General features: G+C 43.8%; 1 protein-coding gene across 3 annotated transcripts in view; it reads left to right on the forward strand.

The window, feature by feature from the left end:
- The first annotated feature begins 15,215 nt into the window (after positions 1–15,215).
- Positions 15,216–27,856, forward strand: part of BMP2K (BMP2 inducible kinase) — a 135,957-nt gene continuing 123,316 nt past the window's right edge. For all 3 annotated transcript variants that reach the window (XM_090036909.1, XM_090036908.1, XM_090036910.1), the window contains exon 1: positions 15,216–15,658. In XM_090036909.1, coding sequence (XP_089893035.1) covers positions 15,478–15,658 — 181 coding nt within the window. In that variant the 5' untranslated portion in view covers positions 15,216–15,477. The remainder of the gene's footprint in view (positions 15,659–27,856) is intronic.

Genomic DNA, 27,856 nt, shown 5'->3' on the forward strand with positions numbered 1-27,856 from the left:
ACCCTCTGCCAATTTGTGATGGTTATTTCTAGTCACTCCTGGCAGTGCTCGGGGGAACAGGGACTCCTCCAATGCCTGCTGGTCCCCTCTGACTAGTTTGTAACAGGCCACTAGATCCCCCCTCAGCCTTCTCTTGTGGAGGCTGAACAGGTTCTGGTCCCTGAGCCTCGCCTTGTAGGGCCTGCCGTGCTGACCCCTGATCATGTGAGTGGCCCTCCTATCATGTGAGGTTTAATCCTATATGGTGCTGATAACACTGTCCCCAATCCAGGGGAAGTCTTAAGCACAGACTTAACTGTAGCAGACTAAGGTACATGTACAATATATCAGTGCCCAACTCTTCATGTCCTGGCATTTTACCAGAATCTCAGTTTTCATTAAAACAGCTTCTAGCTGTTAGAGTTGCAAAGAAAATCTTGATGATCTGATTTGAGGGCACCAATGCAGGGATGTCTGCCTGCATCTGCACAGAAACTAAAATACATAAAAATGATAATTCTAAGGCTTGGACAATGCCTCATTTGTGTCTATGGTAGGTAACTCCATTGGTTATTGTTCTGGAGGGCCCTTTTAGCACCCCACAAGTGGACTCTAAGCTAGAAGAGTACAGTGAGCCTGCTTCACCCACCCATATCTTTAAGCAGATTACCCCTGCTGCTAAGGTAAACATCTGGTCTCCTTTTCCACCCTTCTTGGGATTAGGGGAAGAAGTGGCACATTGGGGTGGGTGGGGATGAAGAATTTAATCATAGGACACTGCACCTGTCTTTTTACAATGGAAGTGGAGAAAAGTCCTCAGCCACCTCTGCTCTGTGGGAGGAGTGGATCCATGGCTGTAGGGCCGTACAAGCTACTAGTGTCTTGCATTGCTTAACTGCTTTTTACTTGCAGCATGTGAGCAATCATTAAAATCAAGTATGTAGTTAAATACTTTGCTAGAGTCAAGCCAGTCTGAATACTCACCCTCTTGCATGATTAAGCCTCTCATGACTTAGAGCACAGAACTGATGCCTAAACATTGCCATTCTGTCCTTGACTTTGCTTGCTTAATTTCCAGCTTTTGCAAGAGAAATGTTAACACTTTTTAGTTTGGTATCTAAGGATACAATCCTCCAAGCTACTCTAGGTAGGATACAGGTCCACCTCTGTGAAGCAGATTGTAGGATCATGATGCAAGTAATTCTGATCCTTTTACGTCCCCCACCATTTTCTCTTCTTTGTTATTTACATTATTAATCCTTGAAAATATGTGCTTCACTGATAATTTTCCTGATTTCCCTTGATGCTCTGGCCTGCACTGAGACTGTCATGTCAACAAGAAATTCACAAAATATTTATACAAATCTAGCACTTGTCCCATTTGGTACATTTCTCTTTGAAATTAATGGCTCTTGACTTTAATATCAATAAGAGTTGTGCCCATTTTCAAATGGCTGAATTCAGTATTGGTGTATCTTCCAATTTATTTTTTTTTAAAGATTTTCTATACCTTAGTAGTGGAAATCAACAAGTTAGTAATTTCCCTTGGCTCACTTATGCATTTCCTATTTAAAATAGAAAGACAGAAATTAACATCTTGAAATTCACTTCTGTTTTTAAGATAATTCCTATGCACTGTTTATGTCCTCAAAATAGATTTTAAATGAAACTTTAGGCATTACATATGGCCTTGTGTTTTAGTGCTTCCACACTGCATAGGATAAATTTCACCCAAGCTGTTTAGTTTTTTATAACAGCCTTATAATATATCAGATTATAATATGCTGTATATGTTTAAACACAGCAAAAGGAAAAAATTAAGACACAATCCGCTCCCTCTTCCCCCTCCCAACACACAACTGCCTCCTTCCTCCTACTACTAAGTGCCTTTGTGGTGTTCAGTTGAGCTATTACTTTCTATTACAGAAGAAAAAAAACAAACCCTTGTCTCTTGGGGTTTTCCTTCCTTAGTTTGTCAGTAAAAAGTTGGTTTGGTTTTGCTAACTGAACCTGAAACAAACTAAATCAGGGTCATCAGTAAGAAACTGAGAAACAATTTTTATTGGGGTGGAGAGTGTATAGCTGCTGCCTTGTGTAAAAGATGGTTCTCTCAGTTCCCACAGGACTAGAAAGAAAACAAAAATGCAACAATAAAGAGATAAAAATAAAAAAAATAAAAGAAATGCTTATGATGAGAACTTTCTTTCTTGAAATTCACATTCAGACCAACCAAACTATAATATGGAATAATGAATATTTACTGTAAATTAACTGACATAATGACATATAGTTAGATATTGCTGCCTATGTTGCTATATGCTAGTGCTCTATGTGTACTACAAAAGCAAAATCCTATCTGTTTTGCACAGAGGTGAGGTATAATTAAAGACTTATTTTTAAAAAAGAAAGAAAATGTTGTAAGGCCATAGGGCATTTTAAGTAAAGAACAGATTTGTAGGTAAGTAGACATATTCTTTTTATCAGTTGCCAATGTGAAGTCTGGGAAATTTGGGTAAATAAAGGACTGTCCTAGGAACACTGAAAGAGCAGCAAAGTTTAAGTTTGCAATGTTTAAAGTGGTACCGTACCTCTGGGTTTGTTTTAATCGTATTTTCCTTTAAAAGAATTACAAACATTTGTGGAGAAAGGTTTATTTGATTTATTAGGGCTGAGTTTAAACAATTTTATGAACTGCATGAAGGGAAGAGTTTGAAGTAAGAAGTACAAAGGGAACAGTAACAAAATGAGGGACATTTGGATTATTTGACAATTTAAGGAAGATAGCATTCAGACAGTTCCAAATTTTAAGCCTGGTAGCTGTATATATAGAACACCTACTTTTCAGCATAAGTTGTCTCTCTCCCCGGCCTCCTGGCTGACTTCAGTCTAAAAGGCTGTAGCTACCTCTCATAGCATATTTCAAGTGATGTTTTGCATGCTAATACTACCAAATTCTTATATAACATTTTTTCAAAAGGCAGTCTTACTTACAAGGAACATAAGTAATCATTATCCCTATTTTACAAACAGGTAAAGTGATTTGCCCAAAGTCAGCCAACAAGCCAGATGCAAAGTCAGAAATAGGAGTAAGGCCAGAAGGCCAGATAGTATTAGCCCTCAGGAAGTGGGTCTGGCTACCAGTGGCCTAACAACTTCCAGCTGGCCCCAGCTGCCTGGATAGGAGTGGCTGCATACTTATAAGCAGCAGCTCTTTCAGTACTCAACAGGATAGATACTTCTTTACCTAGTCTTGGATTTTTGTTGCCCTTTTCCTATCTGCGGACTTCTGGCTCTGCCTTGGTGATTCCCCATGTTTGGTCCTTCACAGATCTTGCTCCTGATCCCCTGGGTTATGCTCTTCCAGGGTCAAGCCCTAACTGCCCACATCCTGGTTGTTCCCTAGTAGCATGGGTGACTGGTGCCTCCTGAGTCTGGGGGGCACCAGTGGGGCACGACTGGCAGAGCCAATTTCAGGGGGGGCACTATTGCTCTCCATACTCCCCTACCAACTGGAACACTCGCTGTCAGGGGGGGACCAGTATTCTCGGGGGGGGGGTCACGTGCCCCCCCCATGCCTTCCCTACATATCCCCTATGCCTAGTAGAACCCAGACCTTAAGCACTACAGTGCTATGCACCCAGTGCTATGTCACTAAAACCTATATGACTGTCCCACATCTTGACAGATGAAAGGAAAAGCGATTAAGTCAGTCAGTCAATAGTGGTTGGCAGTGTAGGAAAAGAGCCCAATGTCTGAGTGGCAAGTCTTCCCACAGTGGCTACAGGTCCACATGTCAGATAAAGATGGAAGCACACTGCTTCCTGGCTTGCCTGTGGGCCTCAGCCTGGGCTCTCTGATGGCTCTCCATGATAACTGCACCAGTTTTGACCTGGTTTCTCTAGACTGAGCAGTTGTGGGCAGGGTTCTGCCAGTTGTCAGTGTTAATGCTGAATTTCTTGAGGCCTTGCTTGACTTTGTTACCATATTGGATCTTTGGCCTTCCTTTGCATTGCAGGTAGTTCTTAATTGGCCACAGAGCACAGCCTTTGGCAGATGATCTTGAGGCATGTGTTCCACCTGTCCCAGCCAGCGAAGCCTGCAAACATCCAGCTTAGTCTGCATAGACTGTAGACTGGTCCTCTCAAGGATCTCATTGTTGGTGGTCTGTTGGTCCCAAGTGACTACAACGATTTTTCTGAGAGAGCAAAGGTGGAAGATGATCAATCTCAGACCCAGCTTTCACAGCCATAAAGGAGGGTACTGAGGACACAGGCCTGATAGATGGACACCTTTGTGTTCAGGGTTAACAGCTTGTTGTTCCAGACACATGACGCAAGTTTCCCAAAAATGACAGCGACTTTGCCAAGTCTTGGGTCAAGTTCTCTATCAAGGCTAAATGAGCTGGTAAGAGTTGAGCCAAGATAGCAAAAGAGGTCTATGCTGTCCAGAGCTTCATTATTAACATAGATTTTGGTGGGATGTTGGTGCCCTGCAACACGACAACTATTTTCTTGATACTGATTGCCATGCCAAAATTGATGCATGCATCAGAAAACTTGTTCATCAGGATCTGCAATTCATCAGGTAAATCAGAGATGAATGCAGCATCATCTGTGGAAAGCAGATCCTGAACAGTGAGCTGGGTGACATGCCTTTTGCTCTGAAATCATCTGATGTTGAACAAGCTGCTATCCATCCTCAATTCAATTAGTATGTCAGATTGGTCATTTCTAAAAGTGTACTTAAGAAGGATAGAGAAGAAGATGCTAAAGCTGGTAGGTGCTAAAATGCAGCCTTGCTTCATTCCCGTATCGAGGCTAAACTCAGATGATGTTTCATTTTTATACTGGATGGTTGCCTTCATTCTCTCATGGAACTCCTTTATAGGGAGAACACTTTTTGTAGACAGCCAGTTTTCGACAGGATCTTGTAGATGCCATTCCTGCTAACTGTGTTGAAGGCCTTCTATAGTTTGACAAATGCTACACAGAGAGGTGCCTGATGTTCATGGCTTTTTTTCTTGCAACAAAAGCAGTGTGAAGGACATGTCTGCTGTAGAGCGTCCAGCTCTGAACCCACACTGGCTCTCAGGGTAGACTCTCTCAGCAAGGACTTGGAGTCTTTTCAGCAGCACCTTGCCATCCATGCTAAGCAGAGATATCTCTTGGCAATTGTTACAGTCTGCTCTGTTCCTTTAATTTTTGTAGAATTATCTTCGCATTTTTTCAAATCCTGGGGTATATGGCTTTCTTCCAAGCAGATGCAAAGAAATGTGTGGATGTTGCTCTCAAACTTTCTCCCCCCTGCCTTTAGGAGCTCTGGAGGTATCTGATTGTTGCCTGCTTCTTTCCCAGGCACATTCTTTTTGATAGCTTTCTCTACATCTTTGAGAGTTGGTATTTTGTCCAGCTTCTGCATTGTTGGGAGCTGGGGAACAGCATCTAAGTCAGCATCACAGATAATGGCATCCTTTGTGTAGAGTTCTTTAATGGTCAGTCTATCAGTCAAGTTGCCTGTCAGTTAGGATGGTACCATATTTTGCTTTCAGGTTTTCAATCTTTTCACAAGTTAGACTAAGTGCGTCTTTAATTCCATCATAGGTACCATGAGTTCCACTCTTTCAAAGCAAATCTGAATCTTTTTCCATAGATCTTGCCTGTACTTCTGGGTACATTCTCTGGTGGCTTCCTGGACTGCAGCCTTAGCCTCTTTGAACTTGTGATTTCTGTACTTGGTTGCTGAAGTAGAGTTAGGTGAACTTTCTTTTTTTTTTCCATGAGTGGGAGCCGCAGATGTTCATGCACTGCAAACCAGTCAGGTTGTTTTTTCTTTGTTGTTCCAAAGACAACCAGACAGTATCTTGTTCTTGAAATTTTCCCACAAGGTGTCAGAATCAGGGAAATCAAGTTGATCATTTTCAGAAGCATGCTCAAGTGCACATTGAAACTTTACACAAGTGTCAGAGTCTTTCATGTTAGTGATGTTGAGGTGAGGTTTGCCTTTTTGGCTTCACATGATTGATCTTTTTAGGGTGTAATTGGAGCCTGGCCCTGACAAGGGCATAGTCAGTGTCACAGTCAGTGCTATGCAATGTATCAAAAATGTTTCTGTGATGCATCGGGATGAGGTCAAGCTGATGCCAGTGTCCTTAGCAGGGGTGCTTACATGTGATCTTGCTGTGGCTGCTGACAGAAAAATAGGTATTCAAGACTATCAGCTCACAAGAGGCACAGAGCTCAAGAGGCACAGGCTATTTCCGTTTAGGCTACCTGTGCCATGTTGGCCAATGATGTGTCCCCAGTTCACCCAGTCCTTACCCCCAGCGGCATTGAAATCACTGATAGCAGTGAGTCTGTTTCTTCTGGGGACATTCTTGATGATTTGTTCCAGTTGGGAACAGAACTCATCTTTTTGCTTTTCAGAGTAGTTAAGTGTTGCTTCATAGATGGATAGAAGAGTCAGGGTTCCTAGATTTCATAGACATTAGGGCTGGAAGGGACCTTGGAAGATCATCGAGTCCAGCCCACTGCTCCAGGGGCAGGAAGTCAGCAGAGGTCATAGGATCCCAGCAGGGTTCCCAAATTTATGTTCACATCCAGCTGCATGATACCAGAATGGTACATACACAGAGGACAGACTTCTTAACAGCAAATGTCAAACCATCCCAATGTGCAAAAAGACTAGCAAGTATGGCAGAAGACCAGCTTGGCTTAGCAGGGAACTCTTCAGTAAACTAAATCACAAAATGGAAGCTTATAAGAAGTGGAAACTTGGACAAATACCTAGGAAGGAATAAAAAAGCATTGCTTGGGCATGAAGTGATGAAGTCAGGAAGGCCAAAACACAACTGGAGTTGCAGCTAGCAAGGGATGCGAAGGGTAAGAAGAAGGGTTTCTACAAGTTTGTCGGTAGCAAGAGGAGGATCAGGGAAAGTGTGGGTCCCTTACTGAATGAGGGGGGCAACCTTGTGACAGAGGATGCAGAAAAGGCTGAAGTGCTCAATGTCTTCTTCACCTCAGTCTTCATAGGCAAGGTCAGCTCTGAAACTACTGCACCAGGCAGCACGGTTTAGGGAGGAGGTTATCAGCCAACAGTGGCAAAAGAACATGCTAGGGACTATTTAGAAAAGCTGGACATATACAAGCCCATGGGGCCAGATGGGATGCACCCGAGGGTGCTGATGGAGTTGGCTGATGTGATTGCAGAGCCACTGGCCATGATCTTTGAATTCTCATGGCAATCAGAATAGGTCCCAGATGATTGCTAAAGGGCAAACATAGTGCCCATATTTAAGAATGGGAAAAGGAGGATCCAGAGAACTACAGACTAGTCACCCTCACCTCTGTCCCTGGAAAAATCATGAAGCAGATCCTCAAGGAATTTGTTTTGAAGCACTTGGAGAAGAAGAAGGTGATTAAGAACAGTCACCGTGGATTCACTAGGGACAAGTCTGGTGAGGAGTTGTCTTCAAAAGGAGGCTAGATAATCCCCTAGCTGGGGTCATTTGACTGAGAGTGAATTTGGTAGCGGCTTTCAATTATCTGATGTGAGATTCAAAAGATGGAGCTAGACTCTTCTTAGTGGTGGCAGATGACAGAACAAAGAGCAATAATCTCAAGTTGCGGCAAGGGAAGTTTAAATTAGATATTAGGAAGAATTTTCTCACTAGGAGGGTAGTAAAACACTGGAAAAGATTACCCAGAGAGGTGGTGGAATTTCTGTTCTCGGAGGCTTTTAAGACCTGGCTAGACAAAGCTTTGGCTGGGATGATCTAGTTGGGGATGGTACAGCTTTGAGCAGGGGGTTGGACTAGATCAGTGGTCTCCAAACTTTTTTGCTTGTGCACCCCTATTAGTAAAAAATTTTTGAGCACGCAGCCCCAATATATGTATATTTATATTTGCGCACCCCTATCAGTAAAAATTTTTTGAGCATACACCCCCAATAGATGTATATTTATATAAATAGAAATAGAAATAGAAGTTCTAATATTTTCTTCCCACACCCCAGTGGATCATCTTGCGCACCACCTGGGGTGCGTGCACCCCGCTTTGGAGACCACTGCTCTAGATGACCTCCTGAGGTCCCTTCCAACCTTAATTTCTGTACAATTCTATGAAATCCAACACCACATATCCTTGGTTCATTGTCAGGTTTCCCAGACCAGATCTAGTAAACCCAGGTCTCAAGCACTACAGCCCAGTGCTATGTCACTGAAACCATGGGTACATTATGATACAAGCTACACAGACTTCTTCCAAATAATCTGTACCAAGAAGCCTTTAATTTGAAAAAAAACAAAACAAACAAAAACCCAAACAACCACCCCCTGTATTATGTACCTTAAACATTGCTAATTTGTCTTTAACTATGCGTTAAAGTGACCCCATTGTGAGAGAGACTTTCAGAACTACACCACCATTAAATAAGAACATTAAGTGAAGTAACTTACATTCCACTATGGGTTTATCATTGTACATTCCTTACTGAAAAAATAAAATCAGCCTTTTGTTTCTTCAATCTGCAGTATTGTTGACTGCAGGCATGTAAAAAATCACTAATCATGTATGATGGTAAATTAAACATCATAAGACTAAAAAAAATCATATTTGGGTTGTTCTTGTTTGCCATCAGACTTCATATTTTGAAGATTTATTCTATAATTGTGAATGCCAGAGACCTACCTTTTTTTTTTTTTACAATGAAAGCTGAGATTCTCTCAGAATTACATTATTCCAGGAATTGGGGCTTTAAGGAAAAAACCATAAAATGTTGCAAGGCTCAAGATAAAACGAAAGGAAAACACTGCCTTGATCCATTCTATGTACAACCTCCTTCCACATTTCCTTTTCCAAATGTCTCCCCCTTGCTTGTAATCTGGCCTTCTAATTTTGCCTTTTCTTTTTGCAAGGTTATTCTTTAGAAAACTTATTTTGCTATGTTTTGGAGCTGATTGGAGAATGAAAATTTTACCTTGCAGCAACATTCAAGTTTTCAGAATTTGCCTTCTGTTCTGCATTAAACCCCACTCCCAACCTTGTGAATGTTTTCATGAAAATGGAACTGCATCAAAATATGGTGCATGCATTCTATAGAATACGGCAGTGGTTCTCAGTCTTGTTAGACTATAGGGTTGTTGGTTGTAGCTGCATTGGTCGAAAGACATTTTCCAAGGAGTGCCTGTAATCTAACAAGACAGGCAAGGTTCTCTAGGTAGATGTGGCATCTTTTATTATCTTTTATAATAAAATGTAAGCTTCTTTGGGTAGATGTGATATTTTTTACTGCAGTTGGTCTAATAAAAAGATATCACATCTACCCAAAGAACCTTGTCTGCCTTGTTAGACTAAAGGCACTCCTTGGAAAATGCCAGCTCTTAGCTTTTACTTGGGTTTTTTTTTTTTACTTCTGTTGCAAAGAACTCGTAAAAACCACAATAGGTCAGGATGTTTTTGACACTGTAAATTCCTATTTGAAATCTGTGGGTTTGACTTGTGAATCATGTGTAGGTGTTTGCCTACCTAACAGTGCTAATATAGTATGGCAGCCATGAATGCCGCGTGCTCCTGGTGGTTGGGGGGGCATGGTGGCAGCGGGAGCACGGCAGCGGTGGTAAGTTGGGAGCTCCCACAGATGCTGTTGGCGGCAGGGGAGGGGTGGCAAGCACTGACCAGGCTAGTAGAGATCGCTGACTGTCTGCAGATGCCACCGTTGGTGGTGGGGGTCTTGAGTGGCGACCACCTGCAGGTGCAGCTGACAGTGTCAATGGCACCTTTTCATATGGAATGCACCGCCATGCTCAGGGTGTGCATGTGCACCCATGTGCCAGTGGTGCCAGCTCCCAGTACGCTGAAAAGATACTCATGGCACCCCAGGGTGCCATAGAACTCTGGTTGAGAATTACTGGGCTGGAGAGTAGGGCACTGATTTGTGATACGGGAAAACTAGATTCAAGTCCTTACTCTAATTCAGAGAATAGGGTTCATTATTCTGAGTCAGGCAGAGGAGAATGTATGTCCCCTACACCCAGGGCCAGTATCACCAGGATAGAGAGGGGAAATTTCTCTGAACTAAGCACACTATACTGCCACTTCATCAAGTATATTCCAACCTGTTGTGCAATATTTTTCCACCTTCCTCACCACAACAACTTTTTGTGTTCTGATGTTCTGCATTTTACTCAGTCCCAGGTATGCCTTGCCTTTGCACTTTGGCTCACCCAGTTCTGCTGCTTCCTGTGTAAATCACCTGTCAGTGGGAAACTGAACACCATAAGCAAGAATCTGGGTTCCATCTCTTTCTGCTGTTCACATACTAAGAGGGAGAAAAAAGAGAGGCAAGCAGCCTTACTCTTTGGGTAATAGTTTTGATTATGGTCCTTCATGGACAGGAGGAAGAGCCATATGGGTGTGACATTTTACTGGAGATGAGAGCAGAAATAATACGTCTGTGTAGGTGCAGAAATGTTTATATTACTGGGGCCTAACTTGTGAGCATCACACAATACGGGTTTCCCTTGGGAATACAGGAAGAAGTATAAAGAAAGGAAAAAAAATAGATACCAATCAACAGATTGCACTGTTAGAAAATATTCCTTGTTTATTACTCCTAGTGTAGTGATATTCTTTCTTCATTATGCCCAATGCTATTTTAAAAATCATGTTATTGTTTGTGGAGCAGGGATATAACATAGGAGGTGGTATAGTGACAATGAAAAGCCGTTTACATTCTTTCTGTCTTGAAATGAATGTGCTTTTTGTATATCTCAAACTATATTTTTTGCATTTTGTCCTGATTTTTAAATATATTTACTCAGGTGAAAAACCCATCATAATCAATGGACCTGCTCACTTGGATAAGGTTACATGTGTTTTCAGGAGTAAGATCACAACATTTTTCATTAATTAAAATGTTTATTATCAAAAGTGTCTATTTAATAGGAACTTTATTCAAATTTGAATAACAAGGGAAAAGAAAATCCTGAGTAAGAAACCTGAGCAGACAATATTGGCATTTAACAAAAAAGGGCAGACAGCTAGTGTGGAAAATTTGTAGTTGAAATGTCTGTGAAACATTTTACTTAGACTGTGGCTCAATTTTGCAAAATAGCTTATACATAAGGATCCATAATTTCACCGGTTATTTCTGTATATATACACCACACTTACGTGTGAAATTGTAAAAAACTTGTTTGCCAACTATACCTGAACAACTGCAAATATGCAGACTGTGATACCTAAGAACATCTATCAGTAGTATGAATCACTTAATTATAAAAGCAGTTATTTTGGGTAAACAACACATAAATAAATCAATGCTTTCATCTTTTGCTTTAACAAATGATAAGCACATATTTTTAAAAAATGTTAAAGTAACGTTTATACAAGATATCATTTTCAAGTTGCCAATGAGAAAAATATACTGCTTGCCAACAGTACACTCATGTTATCAACTTATCTTCATCTACTTTTTAAGGGCATAATTAAAACTGTACTTCTAAGTAACAGGCATTTATCACTGTAGGAATGTTCTCATTAATAAAATGCTGCTGATCATGCCATTCCCTTCATTACTGTTTCTTTCATGTACTCACATCTAAGGAAACTTAAATTAGAATCTGTGTCACTTCAGGAAAAAATGCTCTTCAATTAAGAAAAGGACTGCAAAGACTATACAAAAGGAATTGTAAAAGTAAATAGATATATCTGTGCTTTCATCTTTGTATGGCAACATGTCACTTCAGTAGATGAATCCTATTTGTTTTATTGCTAACTGTACATAGGGAAAGTTGCAGTTTCACAGATTTCATGGAAACTGTGAACTATGGGATTGTTTGCAAAATCAACGACAAAAAAACTTAATAAAATGCCGGCTACCCAATGGAAGCAGTGGTCTTCACTGCCAGGGGAAGGAGCTGGCTTGCAGGGTGAAAACTGGAAGATGACAGCTTTCCTGTCATCTTTCCCCTGGGCCTCTCCACCAATCAGCACTGAGGGGCAGTACCTTTCTGCCAATCCATGCCAAGGAGCAGTGCTGTTGCAAAAATGCCCCCAAAATCAGCACTGCATGCCACAAGCAGACTGCAAAAAACCCTTTGTCTCACTGTAATTTATGTAGGTCCCTAACTATGACTGCAGCAAAACCCTTAAGTGAACCCTAATTTGTTTGCATAACTTTGAAAGATTACCTGCAGGATTTCAAACCTTTGTCTGTTAAGATTCCTGAATGAACTGGCAGCTAACATTGCTGTCCGTCCTATCTCTAGTTGTTGAAGGATCAAGGGTTATGAGCTCTTGTCAAAACCTCATTATAGCTGTCCAAAGTGTGATTGTATTGAATCATGTAAGTGATATACTATGGCTCCCACATTACATTTTCTTAACTAAAGGTATGATATCATTCTCTTAAAGAAGGGAAATTGCATGCCCGCTGCATTTGTACTGTATGGACCTTCAAAGAAATATGCTTTCATCCACCTTTTGTTTTACCATGACCCTGTAAACTCTCCCAGTTTCAGTAGCATCATTCTGGGTCAATACTAGAATTGGGTGAAACTTGGGATGTCTAGTTTGTAATAAAAATGTCAGTATTTTGAAATTTGGTATCAGCTGGAATTGACCCTAAATGAAACATGCAAATTGGAATTGACCCTAATTGTTTCAAAACCTGCAAACTCGAATCTTACAGAATTATTAGCACGTGGTGCTTCCAAAGTGAATTATACTCTTGGAGACCCAGGCTGGTGCTGACTTAAGTTGACATTTTTATCAGTTTCACTGCTATTAGATGACAAAAATGTCAATTTTTGTTAGAAACTGCCACAGTCTTCAGACCCAAGGACTTTTTCTCCTGGACCAGCTGGCTTCTCAAGCTGTGTAGCTCCTGAGCAGGCAGCTTTGGGAGCCAGATGGCTCGGTCATCTGGCAGCTCTGAGCTCCTGGCCCCAGAGGATGGAGCTGCACAGGAATTGTCAGCCCCCTCAAACCCTGGCTCTCCAATAACCCACTAAGAAACCAGACAGGGTTCTATCAGAGACCTGTTTGTGACTCAGTAAAGTTTGCTGAAGCCAAGACATTTTCATAAAATTTTGCAATGGAACTCTTTTGCTAGAAAAGACCCAAGAAGGTCCAGTCAATACCTGGACTGAAAATCTTCATGGCACACACTGATACTACAGGAAATAATATTAGGGAGTCCATAGAGGACACTTTCCTCTCTAAGTCTATTCTATTCAGGATGTTTTCATCATTATTGTTTCTCTGCCCCTGCAAACAATGCCTTCAGTGACATGACTAACTTCTAATGTATATGGTTAACTCTGCAAGTCTACATTGCTCTTGGAGTGGGAAATGGTAATGTCTGTGGTGGTCCTGCAAGAGTTAAATCTAACACCCTGGAACAAGTCCCCAAGAAGGCTTGAGCCCCTGCACAACCCTTCCTTGTAGTACAAAGGAGATCTTGAGCAATGCCCTACCATTATGTTACTGGACACTTCTTTTGGAGTCACTAGACTTTACTTAAAGTCTAGGCTTTGATAACTTCTAGGCATTAATAAATAGATCCTAGCTCTTTTCCTAAGATAGGCTGACAATATGGAAATCCTGGAAACCGGGGCGTCATCAGGGAAATCTGGGACACTGCCCTCCCCCGCCAATGCTCTCTTAAGTTGGCTGGGGGGTGGCTGTGTGCTTGGCAGGCATTGGTGCCTGCCTGCCTGCAAGGCTCTGCATGCTAGTCTGACTCCTGGCCAGACTGTGTGCTGCACCCCTGTGTTACTGGGATGCCCATTATAATTCCCAACAGTCAGCCAGGACCAGCCTCTGAAATCCAGGACTGTCCTGGCTAAAACGAGACATATGGTCATCCTGCTTAAGAGGGAAGTTCTTAATGCTGCTGCACAGGTCAGATCCTAATGCACTCTATCAGCCTATTTCAATTCTCCTTGCAGTTTTATTTGGACATGGTCAACAAGTTCCCTTTAACAGAAGAACCAGCCATTTTTCACTGCAGCAGAGGGGGAAAGGCAATCTGAAACAGTCCCTACATTGTACCCAAGGCTTTAATGAAAACCTAGTCAGGTCAAACAGAAAGATTAATTTGACAGAAGAGAAGAAGGCAAGACAAGGGAAATATGGAGGGGGGAAATCAGCCATATCTTGAACTTCCAAGCAGGCAACCTGGGGGTCACAACCCAGAAGTGGGTTGCAAGAATATATGAAAGGGTCATGAACAGACTTTAAGAATGGATCAACAAACTTAAAAATAGATTTTCCTTTAAAGGAGAAAATTGTGGGAAACTGTGGCTTTTCCCATGCAGGCTGGGAGAGCTCCAGCCTGCAAGGGGCTGTTTGGGGCCCCCCATAGCCCATAATCTATGGGGCTGGGAGTGAGGGGCAGTGAGTTGGGACTACCTATCAGTGTTCACAAATGGGTCAAAAGAGGTTGAGAACCGCTGGCATGAATGACTCATGCCTCCTGAGGCTGGGAGGGCACAGCGACTGACCGCAGGTGGCGTTAGTGGCAGTGATGGGCCTTGGCAGCAACATCAGTAGTGAGAGTGGGCAGAGCCGGGATCACCCACAGGTGGCTGCAGTGACACCAGTGGTGAGGGTGGGCTGAGCAGGGACAACCCTCAGGCAGTTGGGCAGCATCAGCGGGGGTGTGCACGTTTGTGTGTGGCGAGTGGTGACTGCCTGCAGCATCAGCAGTGGCCAATCTCAGGGGGAGGCACACTCAGTGCTGAGAAACACTGCACTAGAGGACCTCCAACGGTGCTACTTTTTTATGATCCAGGGGTGCAGGTTGTAGGTGTGTTGGTCTAAGGGCACAGGCAGACACGTCTCTTTGGGTAACTATGATCTCTTTCATTAGACCAACTCAAATCGTTGGGAAAATTCTTTTTTGCAAACTTTCGGTTGAGACTTCTTTATGATTATACTTCTAACCCGTGACTCCATAGTGGACGTGCTCCAAGCGCGGCACGTCCACGAGCGGCACTGCTCGTGCACGAGCCCTCAGCCCTGCTACGGAGGCCAGTGCCCGCGGGGCAACCCAAGCAGCCGTCACCCCTTAACAAGCGCGGAGCAAAAGGCAACTTAGAGCGTCGGGCGGGGACAGCGCCCCCGGCACAGCTAGTTTCCTCACCCCCCACGTGCTCGCCCGGCAGCAGATCTCACTTCCGGCGCCGGCGGCCAGGGGAGGCAGGGCTGGCTGGAAGGGGGAGGGGGAGGAGCGCGCATGCGCAGGCGAGGCAAGGCGAGGCAGCGGCTGCCAGTGGCAGTGCCCCCCGCCTTCGGTGCCTCGCGGAGGCCGTTGGTGCGAGTCCGCGAGCGGCGTCCGAGCCGCCTCCTCCCAGGCCGGGGCGCGCGCGGCGCTTCCTTGCAGCCGAGGCTAGGCTGGGCTGGGCCGGGCCGAGCAAGGCGGGCGCCCGCGGGCGGCATGTGAGGCCAGGCGCCGCGCAGCTCCCGCAGCGGCCCCGGCAGCCGCCGCCCGGGCACCATGAAGAAGTTTTCTCGCATGCCCAAGTCTGAGGGGAGCGGCGGCGGCGGCGGAGGGGGGAGCGCGGTGGTCGCCGGCGCGGGCGGCGGCGGAGGCGTGGGCGGCGGCGGCAGCTCGGCCGTGGGCAAGGTGGTCGCCGTGGGGCGCTGCCAGGTGACCCTGGAGGAGCTGCTGGCGGAAGGTAACGGGCGGCCCGGGCCGGCAGAATCCCCTCCCCGCGCAGCCTCGCATACGCACACCCCCCCGGGGCGGCGGCGGCCGCTTCGCACCAGGGGTTGGTGCAGCTCCTCGGCGCGGCAGCAGTAGCCCCGCGAGGCAGAGGTAGAGGAGAGGTGCCCGCCAGCCACGTGCGGCTGCTGGGGCTGGTGATTTATCGGGCCGGAGCCGAGTGTGTGTGTGTCAGATGGAGAGTGGGTGACACAGATATAGATATCTAGAGGTCTGTGTCTGTAGATTTGAGGTAGTGGGGGTGGCAGGGCCGGATTAATGCACAGGCCAACTACGCACATGCCTGGGGCCTTGACGGAAAGAGGGGCCCAGCTGTGCTTTTTTAGGTATTATAATCATGGAGTGAACAGAAGTAGGGGCCACAACCTTGTTAGTCTACACCCACAAAAGGGTTAATCCAGCCCTGGGGTGTGTGTGTGTGTACATGTTGCATGCATATGTATACACACGTCTGTACTTTTATGCTTATGTGTGTGCCTATTTGTGTGTGTGTGTACTAGAGCCAGAGCTGGAGAGTGGGTGAGCTAGATATAGAGACATCTGGTGATCTAGATACAGCTACATCTAGATCTATATCTAGTGTGGGTGTAGACATGTATATGCATGCACATGTGTACTTCTGTGTATACGCATGTGCATATTTATGTGTGTGAGCGTGTGTGTGCATCTACACAGGAGCCAGAGCTTGAGAATGGGATATTTGTGCGTATACACATGCACACTGTGGCCTCTATACAGATTTGACTGTGATATTACTGAGGTACTTTCCTTTTCCTCAAAAGAAGATGCATGCATACGCACATCTCTGTATTTGGTGAGGTGTTATATATATGGAGGTGTGTGGAAGCGCATACATACCTGTATGCGTATATATATATATACACATTGCATACCTATACATGTATGTCTGTGTATTTGGTGAGGTATTATAGGTATGGAGTGTGCATGCACGTATGTAATATATGGATGGTTGGGTGTGTGAGTGTGTGTGGCAGGGGTATTTGTGAAAGTGTGGGGGGCTGTGGATGTGTGTGTGGGGTTTCCAGCCTGGGGGGTGGGTTCCCGCAAACCACCTGGCAGGATGCGGGGTACCATGGGTCACAAGTGAGAAGCATCAGCAGGACTGGGGGGGCTGTGGCTTGGGAAGGAGGAGCAGACACATAGACAGCTCCCAGCTGGTAAGTGGAGGGGAAGGGGCAAGAAGGGGGTGGAGATTGAGGCCCCTGCAGTGAGGGAGGAAGTGGGGCAGGAGCAGGGGCTCTGGTGAATGGGGCCCTGGGGCTGGCTGGGCTGGGTCATCTAGAGGCATGGGGGAAAAGCGTGGTTTCCTGCAGCAGCACACATCCCCCGGGGAGGCATGGGGGCAGAGGCTGGCTGTGGGCTGGGGTTCTGTACCCTGCTGCCTTTGCCCCAGGAGCTTAGCCATGTGAAGCCAGTGTGCCTGTTGTTGCCAGGTGGGCAACAGATGTGCAGCATGGCCAGTGTGCCCCATGTCCCCTGCCTGCTTTGTAGGCAGCCATAGCATCATGCGGCTAAGCTCCTGGGGCAAGGCAGTGGGGCTCAGACCCCAGCTGGCAGCCTGTCTCTGTGCTGTGGGGGGCACCTGCTCTCAGTGCCTCCCCTGGGGGTGTGTGCTGCTGTGGGGGGGCTGCACCCCTCCACTGTGCCTCTGGATGACTTGCCCTGGGGCCCCATTCACCCCAGCCCCTGCTCTTGTTCCATTCCCTGCCTCACGGTAGTGCCTCAGTTTTCCCCCCTTCCCTCTCCACAGACTTACCAGCTGGGAAAATCCAGAGAGCTGAGGGTTCAGTTGGGAGATCGTGAGTGGGAGTTACTTTGACTTTGAGTCTTGTGATACTTTCATAACAGTTGGCATTAGTGTGTGTGTGTGTCTTAAGATTTCTGTCCTTTCTGCCAGATACGTGGAAATGAAATAGTTGAAGATTTAATATCTAGGGGCTGAGCAACAAAGATGGATCAGTGATGAGAGCAGTTGGATTAGTGATGAACTTCCAGCCACCATAGCTTTTTCTTTAGATAAAAAATGTGTCTCTGCAACACGCTTAACTGTTAAGTTGTTTGTCATTGCCGCACTGCCTGTGTTGCTGAACCTGCTTTTGGCCTTGTAGTAAACTTACATTAGGCAAAGAAAGATTTCCTAATTTTTTTTCTTCTAGGTTTCGTAAATTGGGATATCTTGCCATGAATCGCGTTTGGGTTCTTGGTATAGGTCTGATGAACATGCTAATGAGATTTTTTTAGGTAATTTCTGTACATCAGGCTTTACATTATGAAAAATAATGCAGAAGTTCCTCCTTAGTGATAAGTCAAAAGACCAATATGGAATTTACCGTTATTCTGTGTGTTAGCCATGCAAAAATTTCTGTTGGTGCCAGAGGTGCAAAATTGGGCTTTCCCATTATTATGTCAAAATGTATATTTTGGAAATGATATTTATGTGTATTTGTTGATCCCCAGCTAATATGTCTCGCACCATGTTGGAGTTTTTTATATATGCATTAGACAATAAGATCCAAGTAAAAATTGTTTTTATTGCTGAAAGTAACAAATTTAGGCACTAAGTTTTTCTCTATTGCTGTTTTAGAGAAACTTTGTAAACAGATTTGGAGAACCTACATATGTTATGCCATTGAGTAATAATAATACTCGGAATTTAATTGTGAGTTTTTCAGAAGTGTGGACGAAGTATATGTGCTTGTAGTATTTAATGATACAAATTCTAAGCCAGAAGAATGGGTTTACTCTTAACTTGATGGCCTTTTAAAGGGATACTGTCAGCTTGGGATCAGTTTATTTTTGTAAGTGTGTTTACACTTTGCCTTAGTTGATGCATTTTTTTGCAGTTTTCCTCTAAATATTGGGTATTTTGTTGTTATAGTCAGACATTCGATTTTAATATTTTAGTTGTAAGTCTTTTATAAATATTCATGCAGTACAAATGTAGACATTAAATGCTACACAGTAGTAAAAAAAATTTCTTACATATTTCTTACTCTTTTTTTTTTTTTTTCAATTAATAACCTCTAAATTATAGTAAGCAGCTATTATATTATTGCTGTTTCTACAGTTATAATTGATAAAACCTCAATATTTAGAGGGGAGTTATCCTGTTGAATATTGGAAATGAGGTCAAAGTTAAGACCTAAATATTAGGCCACAAGTTCAGCAATTGGCTGTAGAGAAGGACCTGGAACAAAGCCTTATTGGGATTTGTCCCTATGGGGCTGATTGTGGGCTAGGACTTCTTGAACTTGTGTGAGAGAAAAGCTGACTTAAGAACTGAGGAGGTAAGCAGTAGAAAACAGGAAATCCTCATGGTCCTAAGATGATCTTGAAATCTCAGTTAAATCTTATGAAACAGTCAATTTAATTATTATGAGGGGGATGAAGTTGGGGTAACAGAGCAGTCTGGGGTGGCTGAAAAATGGTGTGGGTAATCTGTTTTAGGGGTTATGCTTTCAAAAAGCTTTGCAAGTAACTTTGTATTAACTGTGAAAATTTGTCTATATCTTCTTCCACTGATCCTTAGTTCTGCCTTTTCTCATGAAAGAGGGAAGGATTCAATTTAAATTTAGTTAAGGTTAGCAGATAAGGGTAGATGTTGACTTATCAATGATACACTGTCCCTATTAGCTTTAATTTCTCATGGCTTCAGTAGGGATTAAAATAAAAATGAGGGAGGGAACAGTGCAGTTGATATAAGCTGAGTTCATAAAAATTTGTTTGTTCAAGAATATGTTGGAAGGTTTCCTTATCAAATGCTATCCACTTCTGCAAAATCAAATTTTTATCTTCAGTCTCCTGCAAAAAGCAAGGTTCTTGTCTATGATGAAGCATACCCATCAAATCTGAGAACCAAATGTGCAGGGCTATCTCTTCTTTCTGAATGGAGAGAGGGCTCAGATCGATCAGTCCTCACTGCTGTTTTTCTTATGTTGATGAGGTGCAACTGATAAAAAATCAGGACAATTTAAAGTAGGTAGTGCCTGGAACAAGTCTTAGAAGCAGTCAGCTATTGAGTGGGGAGGACCCAAAAAGAGATTTGGAGAGGGATGAAGTGGGGGGGTAAGGAATGTCACATTTGCAAGAGGTAACAAAGGTGTTATCTGAGGGGTGGGGTAAAGGGTAAAATAAATGCTTTATTCCTTTCCAGGTGACAGGAGATTTGAGGGGGGGTGGATGGGGAGGGCACCAAATCAGACGTGTATTAGCTGGACCCTGCTAATGAAGTGTCCAGATAGGTTCTTGAATAGTTCCTTGGTTGGATGCCTAATACTCCCTTATTTAGCAACGATTGTTGGGGCTGGCTTCTCATCTAACATTAGTCTTTTTCAAAATTATTTGCATTGTTAAAACAACTTCTAGGTCTCCATTATATTCCTAGTCTTACTGTTAGGACATTGCATTTATACTTGATATTTGTTCAAATAATTTATTTGGTAAGTACTAGTTTGTATCCAATTATAAATCTACAGCTCATCAAATACCATTCAGCAAATATTAGAATTCTTAAAAGCCCTCGTCAGAACTAGGGACCCTGTTGTGTTAGTGTTTATGCAAACCCTGATAAAGACATTTGTCCTCACAACACTACTGTGCAATAAAGTCAAGGGATTTGTTTCATTCAGCAATTTAGCTTGATTTTTTTTTTTTTAATGGGACCTTCCAGCCCCCCCCCCCCAAAAAAAAAAAAAAATCCCCCTTGACTGCATCAAGGAGCTTTTAGTTTAAGACTGTGGCAACCTTTTCCTGGTCTTCTGATAGGAAGTTTTGTCAGTAACTAGCAGCTGCCACTGCCAAGTCACCAGAGCGTGTGTAGACCCGTGTGTTTTTTGACAGCTCTGTGTGGCTGTCACACTTGTGCTCTGGCAGCACAGCTGCTAGCTGGACCATGGCAGCAGCGGAAAGCTTGAGAATGTTTGCTTGCCTTCTCCAGGTGCCCGGCAGTAGGAGAATCCTTATCCACTCAGTAGAGTAACTGTTGGCAGAACAGAGGGTTCTGCTGCTGCAGAAGGGCTTAATGTGAGACTGCACTTGAAATTTTTTTCAGTAGATCACTGTAGAGTAGATTATGCCCTACCCAACTGGTGGGATTTATAAGAGTTCTTAATCAAGTTTTTGCTTACTATCATTCATATACACAGAGAGTATGCAACTATTCTGTTCTGTTCTGCCACCTGTAGTAGTTTCACTTTAGCTGGTTGGCTTAGTTATTGAATTAGTTACTAGTGTTTGGTAAACTTCTCAGACCCGAAATATTATTTTAATGTCTTCAAGTCAGATTTTTTTGAAGGGTGTTACAAAGCTAGGCCCTGATCCTTCAAGTTGTATGGAACCTTAACGAAGACAAATGGAACAAGAGGCAGAGGCTTAATTGTTAGCATGAAGCAGTGAACCTTCGCTAGGTTTGTCACTGTAGTATACACTTTGTCATTGTAATGAGTCCAGCTTAAGGGCTGCTTAGCAGTGTTTCAGTGCCTTAAACGGCTAGCGCACATTGACTTGTAGTCTAGCCAGGATTTTGTTGTTAATACTTCTGTGTAGAACTTTATCAATAAATGATGTCCTTCTATAGTGAAAAACATCACTATGAAGAAAACTTGGGGTGTGTATATGTCGCTTGTAAGTACACTTATACACTTAATAAAACAGAAATGCAGAAACTCTAGTTCTAATAAAAAAAAGTGTTTTTCTCTTTTAGCAAAACCTCTCTTTGCTGAATAATATTGCCCGTAAGAATCTAGTGTAGAATTAAAGCTTGTTGTACTTCGAGTATGGTTTTTTAAAAGAAGTTTATGAAATTTAAGATGCCAAATAATTCCATGGAAATACTCTGAATGGGATTGTTAATGAAAACCTCTCCTCTATGTGTAGCTCTGATTAAGCAACCAAAGCAAGCGCTGCTAGGGTACATAAGAAATGATACGGAGAATGTAATTTAAAGCAGTATTCTGCATTAACTTAGATTTCTTGTCAACTCAGGCCATTATCTTTTTTAAGCTTTTCTGGATAGTGATAGACATCTAACTAATACCCCAGGGGGAGCGAGAGGGAGTGGTGGGGAGGGCAGACAGGGATTCTGGGTGAACTGTATGCAATGTCTTGGAAAAAGTCCACCAGTAAGGGGGACTATGCTTAATGGTCACTACCATGTATCGTATTTGGATGGGTTATAATAACCTATTCTTGTGGTGGGTTCCCATCAGCATACTTGCCTAGCGTGGGCCATACGTTTTATAGCCATACTTAGTGTTGGCTGCATATAATCAGCTTCAAAGTTGGTTTCTGTTGCTGAGCACATGCTGTTTTTGGCAGCAGTTTAATGATATATTTAGTGAGATCTTGTATGCCGTTATAAGACGAGGTGCTTTTTTCCCCATGCCAAATGTGGGGGAAGAAACCTCATCTTATATTCAAGTAAAGATGGAACAGAAATGGGAAGGGGGAGAACAGATACAGAGGTGAGAATAATTAGTCATGGATGTAGTAACAGTAGTCGAAACACAGAATAAGATGAAGAAAATTGATGAAAAAATTCTAATGTTTTTATTAATTATGGAAATGCCTATGTTCATAAAGCTATAACAGAAACCTTTATGCAAATATTGTTCTATAGTGTTGGCACCCAACCAACAGCAGTGTTGGTGAATAAGAACTTTAAAAACAAATTCTTATTCTTACCTTTTTTTTGGTATTTAAAGTACCAGCTTTGTTCATCTTTTAGACATTTTAATCTAAATAGTAAGCATGGGTAAGGAGATGTGACATTTAAAAAAAAAAGTCATGATCATTCAATCATGATTAATACTCTTGGCTTCTAATACTCTAAAGAGTATGGGTAAAGTTCAGTCAAGAACTGAAGCAAGGGATTTCATGAATTTGTTTTGGAAGCTTATTTCACATTGGCGTACACTTGGGTTATCAGTTTGGTTGGAAGTATTAAATGGAGTAATTAAATAGTTATCTTAATCTGGTCTGAGATTAGTCTTTGTGCAACTGGATTTAGTAGATGCACAGTTTAGTTGCCAATGCATAGTGAAGTTCAGTAGATTAATCTTGATCCACACTAATTATATAGAAGGCAAAAGAAAGGAAATAGGATGCAAAGCAAGGAAACAAAGCTGTGTATAAAATATACTACTGTAGGTTATCAGTGTTTAGTAACTTGGTACCATCTTAATATGAGCGCTTATTTGTATTATTGTACTTAAGTATTGCAAGACATGGTGTTTTCTGTTAGTAGGACTCCTACTTGTGACTAAATGAAAGAAGGCTACTTACGATATTACTGGAGATTTGTCTCAATTCTCTTTCAGAAGTGTTTAATAGAAGCATGGAGCATACTTAAGAGGTCTGAATGCATGGCATGTTTAGACCATTGTAAAGTACATGTTTCAGATAAATTACACAGATGTAAGTTACACTTGTAATCAAGAGGACAGGCAGTCCTCTGGACCTATCGACCTGGAAAGATGTGGGCAGTGGAGTCCCGCAAGGCTCGGTCCTTGGACTGGTGCTGTTCATTGTCTTCAGTGATTTGAAGGAGGGCTTGGAAAGCACTCTGTCCAAATTCACAGATGATACCAAATTATGGGATAAAGTTAACACACTAGAGGGTAGGGAATGAATCTCGACAGGTTGGAAAAGTGGGGAGAACAGAATAGGGTACAGTTCAATAAGGACAAGTGCAAGGTGCTGCACCCAGGGAGAAGGAATCACCAGCATGCTTAAAGGCTGAGGGGAGGACCTTCTCAGTAGCACAGCAGCGGAAAGGGATCTCGGAGTCATTGTTGACACCAAGACGAACATGAGTTGTCAATGTGATGAAGCAATCAGTAAAGCTAATTGCACTTTGTCATGCACCTGCTAATGCATGATAAACAGGTCCAGGGAGGTGATGCTCCCCTTTTATGTGGCATTTGTCAGGCTGCAGTTGGAGTACTGCATCCAGTTTTGTGCGCCATACTTCAAGAGAGCTATAGACAACTTTGAGAGGGTTCAGAGGAGGGCCACTCATATGGTTAGGGGCCTGCAGGTGAAGCTCTATGAGGAGAGATTGAGGGTCCTGGATCTCTTCAGCTTCTGCAAGAGAAGGCTGAGAGGTGGTTTTGTGGCCTCCTACAAATTCATCGGGGGGTGGGAGGAGGTGGGCAGCAAGAAATAGGAGATGTTTTTTTTTTTATCCTCGGAGTAACTAGGACACTAGGAACAATGGGTACGAACTGACGGAGAGCAGATTTAGGTTAGACATCAGGAAGAACTTCTTCACAGTAAGGGTTGCCAGAATCTGGAATGGGCTTCCAAGGGAGGCAGTGCTCTCCCCTACCTTGGGAATTTTTAAGAGGAGGTTAGACATGCACCTGACTGGGGTCATCTGACCACAGCACTCTTTCCTGCCCAGGGCAGGGGGTCGGACTGGATGATCTGCTAAGGTCCCTTCTGACCCAAACACCTGTGAATCTATGAATCTGTCCAATGGGCAGTTCTTGTAGTAGAGACGATTATGCTGCATTACTACTTGTTGTAGGGCTGGAGGGGTATTGTAGCTGTGACAGTTGAGGCAATATTCAAGAAACTAAGGGTTTTTTTGGTAATACCTTTTTTTGGATCAGCTATGTAACTGGGAGAGATGTTATACAGGTGCTCTTCAGGTCTCAGCTTCTTCAGATCTGTATGATCATGGCAACAATAATACTCCAACCCTACTACAGCATGGGTGGGGATATTTAAATTCACTATCTTACAGCCCAAGATTAAAGAATGGCAATATATGGCTGTGGGCTTTTCTCCCAAATATACAGTAGGCCCAATAAGAGATACCACCAAAAATACCCCAAACCCTTGCTGCTTGCAACTGTGTGGCAGGGGAATAGGTAATACAGTCTAAGCCTTAATGTAATTTTTTTTTGGCAGTTCAGCTGCTATCTATGCTGTTTTATTAGCAATACTGAATTTAGGTGTCAGTTGTAAGGCTGCTGTTGAGAGGCAAGCTACTTTGAAATAACTAATCTTAATGATGTGCAGACATCATGACACAAGTTGTTCCCATGCCAGTAAACCTGCATACTTGAATTTAGCTTTAGTGGTGCTTTACATATTGAAACCAGTGTATTTTGGCAGATGGCTGCTGCCACTTGTATGCTTTAAATGCTTCCCACAGAAGTGGCTTATACTTTAATAGGAGTGGGCAAAATATGGCCCATGGGCTGGATCTGGCCTGTGGTGGGACCCTTGGCCCTGCCTGGCCCAGATGGAGGGGACAGCTTGGGCCATGGCATGTGCAGCTGGTCCTGCCACTTGTGGGTGTGGAGGTGCCACCTGTCGTGGAGCAGTAGCCTGCCGTATCCTCATGTGCAACTCTTGGGTATGCTGGGAAATGTGGTCTGCATGGTGGCCTGGCAGTTGGACTCAGCTTCCTGGCATTCAGTTTCTAGCAGTAGAGCAGACCTTCACCCTTGAGTTCCTTTAGTTGCATGTTGCTGAATGGGCAGATAAGGTTAGCCAGACTCCTCTGCTGGTGAGAGACTGCTTGTATCAGTTTGAGGTAAAGGTTTTTGGATTTATTCTGCTTCCCCTACTGCCGTCTGTATAACATCTTATAGGGATTACTTGCATGCATCTCTAATTGGGGGATTTTGTTGGAAATAGAATGACTATTCTAATATAATAAAAGCCATAGCACTTCTGGCTCTGTGTCTGTCCGTAACGTTCTGCGCCAACTGTATATGTGCCTCTCAGAGCCTTATTGACAGACAGACACACAGGTGAGGCAGAGGTGGTAGGGACCAGGGTGTGATCTGCTGTGAAGGCTGTGGCTTGCAGGGGTGGGAGGCAGCACATGGCCATGTGGGGGCGTGGCACGTGGTGTAGCCTGGTGTGTGGCCCCAGAGTGCTGCTTAGGGAGTGGGTGCGGTGTGTGCAGGTAGTGCCCACTGGCTGCGGGGGGGTGCACCCCCCCCACCTGCTTTGCATGTGGCACCCTACAGTCGTGCGCTGCACCCCCACTGAGGCCCTAGTCACGGTGAATGTGGCTCTGGCCAGGCTTGTCGTGGGACGCTCAGATCCTGTCGACTTCTCCAGAGGTGGCACTGGGAGCCCAGGGGGGCACGTGTCCCCCAGTCTGTGCATGAGGCAGGAGCGGCTGCTGCTGCGGCCTCCGGTCCATCTCTGCTCCCACGTTGCTGCCCCTGCTTTGACAGTGGTGGGGCACCATGTGAGTTTGGCAACAGGGTGAGCCAGGCCGCGCAACGAGGCACGTGGGGGTGGCTGTGGCTGGGTGTGTGCGGCCTGCAGCGTATGGCTGGGTGTGTGCGGCCCATTCCCCTCTCAGGGGGTTGTCTTGGTTTTTGTATTAATGGAGTGGTAAGGAGCTGGAACTTGTTGTGCTAGGTTCTGTATAAACAGAAACAGAAGGATATGGCCTATTTGGAACAGCTTACAAATCTCTGTATCGTTTCTTCATCTTACCTTATTGATCTCGTAGCACAGGCAGAGATGATTGTAGCATGGTGCAGGGGCCAGGGGCAAATCAGCCTCTGCGGAGCCTGGATGTGGGTGGGGAGGGGGTGGTGGTGAGTGGCTGGATGTGAAGCTGGCCCAGCTCTGTGGTGCCCCACAAATCACAGGCCAGGTGCAGTCGCCCCAATTTCACACCCCCCTAGGGACCTGAGCAGAGGTATAAGGTCTGTTAGTGAATCAGGCAATGGACTTTGTATCAAATACCAGCTGGGATAATAGGGATGGCTTGCTTACTCATTGCTGAGTTTAATCCAAAAAAGTGAATGTACTGCATCAGTAAGTTAAAAACAAAGTTTCATTGAGGTCCTCATGCAGTCTTCATTCCAGGCATAACAGCTTTGTTCTGGTTGTGACAATCAATGTATTTGGTGCAGTTTTCATTAATTAAGAGCACTACCACCCTTACTGAGACTGGATTTAACTCCTGGTTTCAGCAATGTGTTGATGTTCAGCAACATGTTCTCTTTAAGTGTATACTGATTGTCAAGGGGCAGTGGACTCTGAAACTTGTGGCAGAAATTGGCTTGAAAACAGCACAACCCGTACCTGGGTGTATCATTGTAGATCAGTGAGTGGGCAGGTGCTAAGGCACATGACTGACAGCCTGGGGGTTGCAGGGTCAAGGCTATAGCAAAAATGCTTATGATGTGGCCTGTTGGATTCCAGCGAATCTGCAAATTCTGCTAAATACCTTGTCACAAAGACATGAAAGAGGAAAGGAACTGAGTGGGCTGAAAGTAAGTGCAATGTAGCCTTTTTCTGAGAGTGACCAAGAATGGGATGTTATAAAGAGCTACTTACTACCATAGCTGAGCAGTATAGTCTCACCTCTTCCACTGATCCCAAGAAGGGTAGAAAAGCTATGGGAGATAGCAGCAGTAATACCATTTAAATGGCTTTACTAACCTGACGGCTGGTAAGTCTAGATGCTTCTCTCATAGAGGAGGTCTGCTGTTGTAAAAAATCAATTCTTCGTTCAGGACTAGACGGGTATGAAATGGATGGATGCTTTGGTTAAATTATCATCACTCTCATGACTAAGCAGAAATTGCCAAATAGAACATCTGGATAGTACAGACTCCAGAGTTGAGCTATCCTGTTAAGTAAGTGAAACAAAACCTTGGTTACTTCCCGGTGAGCCCTTAATGCAAGTATTTCACAGGCCCAGCCAAAGGCCAACTTTTGTAGTGTAAAGTTGCTACCCTGTTCAAGAAACAGACATCAAATTTTTATCTCAGCATTCGTTGCCCTGGGGGCAGTAACCCTTACTGCAGCCCTTGAAGTCATAGGGCATGACTTTAAACCTCATTTCTCTTTCCTTCACAGTACATTACTCAGATTTGAACTTTCACAGGAGGTATAATCATACATACAATTGAAGTAGATCTCCCAGTATATGGTATCTTTAAGTTGTGAATTTGAGAACTGTCTCTTGAGATCTAGTATACTTCACAAAGTAAAGCATTTCTCACAACTGTCATAGTATTTATTCCCAAATAAAGTGAAGAAATAGCCTTCCTTGTATAAGTATCTATGTCAGGGCTCAGAAGCACAGGACCAGCTCAGAAAAGTGAAATCCTTGTTCTGTGTTGGGACTGGGAAGCCCCATGAC

The sequence above is a fragment of the Crocodylus siamensis genome, chromosome 2, assembly GCF_052110815.1.
Source record: "Crocodylus siamensis isolate JL-2025a chromosome 2, ASM5211081v1, whole genome shotgun sequence".
In the NCBI taxonomy this organism is placed as follows: Eukaryota; Metazoa; Chordata; order Crocodylia; family Crocodylidae; genus Crocodylus; species Crocodylus siamensis.